The sequence below is a fragment of the Helianthus annuus genome, chromosome 7, assembly GCF_002127325.2.
Source record: "Helianthus annuus cultivar XRQ/B chromosome 7, HanXRQr2.0-SUNRISE, whole genome shotgun sequence".
Lineage (NCBI taxonomy): Eukaryota > Viridiplantae > Streptophyta > Magnoliopsida > Asterales > Asteraceae > Helianthus > Helianthus annuus.
This window is the reverse complement of record NC_035439.2, coordinates 147,438,007-147,441,263: the sequence shown is the minus strand read 5'-3', so window position 1 is coordinate 147,441,263 and position 3,257 is coordinate 147,438,007. Positions and strand designations below refer to the sequence as shown.

Here is a 3,257-nt window from a genome sequence, read left to right as displayed (position 1 = left end):
CTACAGATATTACAGGCATAATAATGAAACCCATGAGTATTACACATAAAAGACAATGCTATGATCCAAGTAATCATAAAATACAGCAGCACCCTCATGCCTATATATATTTGATGGATTTAGGACAATAATACCCATCAAAATAATTTAATTGACTTAGGGTGCTAATCAAAGGGGAATAATACACTATGTAAAGCTAGGTACAAGGGTTAATAAGGTTACTTAAACATGTGACAATTTAGGTCCTTATTATGTACAAGAATTAATAAGTGTTAATACTTTCAAGAGGAGATTTTTCCATCATTTCCATTGATCTATCTGGCAATTGTAGATGGTGTTTGACACGTCTTCTGGTACAACGATTTGTTCCTCCGCATGCGGGTAAGATTGATCGTGATTTCCGTTAATTGGAACATCTCCTTGGTTAAGGAATGGTGATGCAACAAATTTGTCAAAAACGCGCCAATCTGCCATTTGATCATTAAAATTTTGGTCTTGTGTGAGCATAGAAGGTTCCAAATTAATGTTTCCTTGGTTTATGTCGATCGCGTAATTAGACATGGAAGAATTGAAGGTTGGATGAAGTTTTGGAGCCTCTAGAAGAGGGAGTTGGAGGCAGTGACCAGGGGTAATTTGGTAATTTTGCTGTTGGTCTAGTTCTATCTTGCAAGAACCATAATAAGGGTATTGGTAATTAGCATTGTTACCTAAGTTGGGTGAGTCGATTTCGGACACAGATGAGACTTGATGATCATCATACCACATTGGTTCATGCTCACTTGCTCTCCTCACTATGGGTAGTCTTTTCTTGAACACCCTACATACTACCCACCCTTCTTCCTGTTTTCAAATAAAAAAAAGTTGCATTAAGTTCATTAAAACTTTTTAAAAAAATCATTAAAAAAGAGTAGTTGGATGACATAATATATTTACTGGATTAAGAACTAATTAAATTTCAACAACATAACTTGATTGGATATATAAAACTCATACCTGTGTTGTGGTTGCATTTTCATCGGTTTCAAGTCGATATTCATGCATGATCCAATCTGATTTTAGTCCATTAGGCGCGCGGCCTTTATAAAAGACCAAAGTCTTTCTCATCCCAACCATATTCTGCTTAGAGTAAATAGCTTTATCCCTTCCAGTTGCCTTCCAAAATCCAGCTACCGTAGCTCTATTTGTGCGAGAACCCGTTGGATACTTCTTATCTTTATGACTAAAGAAATACCAATCGTTTTGCTCTTCAGTGCCTAGCCTGCAAAGCTCTATTTAAGTTCACAAATTAGCGTCATCGTTCACTAAAAACGATTTGTGATATAGGTTTTAATTCATATATTAATTAAGTGGTTAACAAAATTTATTGTGTAGTTAGCATACCTTGAAGATCCCATGGCTCAATTTTGTAAAGATCCACAACTTTGATGACATCTAGTTCAATTGCCATCGAGTTAATCTTTTTCCTAAGGTAGTAGTCCACAAGTTCTTCATCAGTGGGATGGAACCGAAAGCCAGGCGGAACATGCGAGAAAGTATTCATATTTTCCCCTTTCGATCAGTGTAGAACCTGTACCTTCAAGTCAATTGTCATCTTGATCAGTTAATTATAACTTTCACAATTAATGCACAAACATGTAAGTTAAACTATACTTTGTGCATACAATGTCTGCTTCATCCAACTTTATTATACTAATAATCATTCCTAGTGGTTCAAAGACAATTAACTATCATGAATGTGTTTCCATCTTTCCCTTTCATAAGCAAGAAACAAACAAACAAATATAGCACTGAGCTAATTAGTTCGATTCTTACCCTGAGCAGACTGGGGAATTCACCACCAAGGCGCTTGGTCGGGTAGCAAACTGGGGAGGGTATCCCCTCCCGCGGTCAGGGGTACCGTGCATTTACCCTTTTTTTTAATTAGTGCTAACATTATCACAAGCTATAATCACTAAACACACTTCTAACAATTCCAAATTGAAAAACTAAACACACAATCATAGTTATTGCTAGTTTAAGGTTATCTTGATCTACCATAAAAGGAAACATATATGATGAATTGTACAACAAGTACAAGAAGTCTAACTACATAAAAGGAAACATGTATGATCAATTGATAACATGCTTTCTCAATAGACATTCATGGTTAAAATTCAGTCCCCAAATTCTATGAAAAACTTTTTCCATTCCATATATACATCTAAATATGGTTCACCACAACCAAAAGCTTATAAACAAAAGTAAAAAAAGCTAGAGCTTCATGATGATGAAAATGATCCAAAAGTTAGTGGAAAGAGTATTAAATATCTAATAACATGTATCACTTGATAAAATAAATCAGCTACCATTAATATCTTATAAAACACATTAAATCCATAAGATACTTCACTTTCAAGAACTAGACAGAGAGGGAAGGAACTTACGAACAATATCGAACTCTATACGCGAACACTTGATTATAATCTGATCTTTTTGGAAGAGACGAGTGCAGTTTCTCCAAGAAACTAGGGTTTCAAATGATCTTGGAACTTTTTTTGAACTTGTTTGATCTAGAACACAAAAGATACTTGATTTTCCTTGGGATTTGAACCAATTCGTGTCCTCAAAATGGTTTAGGCCCCGAGGGAAAGAATATGATTGGATGAAAAACTATAGACACTGAAGTAATGGGGTTATATATATATATATATATATAAAAGGTGGAAGAAGTGAGTTAAAATGGAGGTACGTTTAGAGAGAGAAGAGACAAAGAAACCCTAATGATGAGAGATGATGACATGGGTAAGTAAAGTCTAGAAATGTTTGTTGTAGGCTATCTTTGTCTTTCATTGTCAAATGGGGGCTAGATTTGTGGCTAAGATATTTTTGCACTGAATATATAATATATATCTGGTGACCTTTAGAAAAGTGATCACCAGCAACTGATCGAGACACTATTCTAGTCCCATTTCCACTTGGGGTTTGTGTTGTAGTTCAATACTATATTGATTACTTTGAAGGGAGTTTTGAAATTTATATTTTAATTTACATGATGAACATTTAATAAAAACATATTTAGGTTAATGGATGAAGGGTATAACTTAGAGCTATATAGAATGGTCACTTCCACATACCATTGTGGCATTGTCACTTCATAAGTTAGTATCTCCCTCTATGGTACGAACGCTCCCATCTCTCTCTTTAAAATGTATCCTCGTCATTTTTTTGGTCCGTAGTCGTAGTCGTTACTAACTATGACATTTGTTATGAAAAACTCA

General features: G+C 34.8%; 1 protein-coding gene across 2 annotated transcripts; it reads right to left on the bottom strand.

Moving 5' to 3' along the window:
* LOC110869192 (NAC domain-containing protein 7) lies at positions 1-2,672 on the bottom strand. 2 transcript variants are annotated; one of them, XM_022118485.2, is made up of 4 exons: positions 2,424-2,672; positions 1,381-1,573; positions 994-1,268; positions 1-840 (listed from the first exon to the last, which is right to left on the bottom strand). In XM_022118485.2, the coding sequence occupies exons 2-4, from the start codon at positions 1,538-1,540 to the stop codon at positions 301-303; spliced, it is 975 nt and encodes a 324-aa protein (XP_021974177.1). In that variant the 5' UTR covers positions 1,541-1,573; positions 2,424-2,672; the 3' UTR covers positions 1-300. The 2 variants fall into 2 exon arrangements, with proteins under 2 accessions (XP_021974177.1, XP_021974176.1); XM_022118484.2 differs by having other exon boundaries at positions 1,381-1,567.
* Positions 2,673-3,257: the final 585 nt, after the last annotated feature.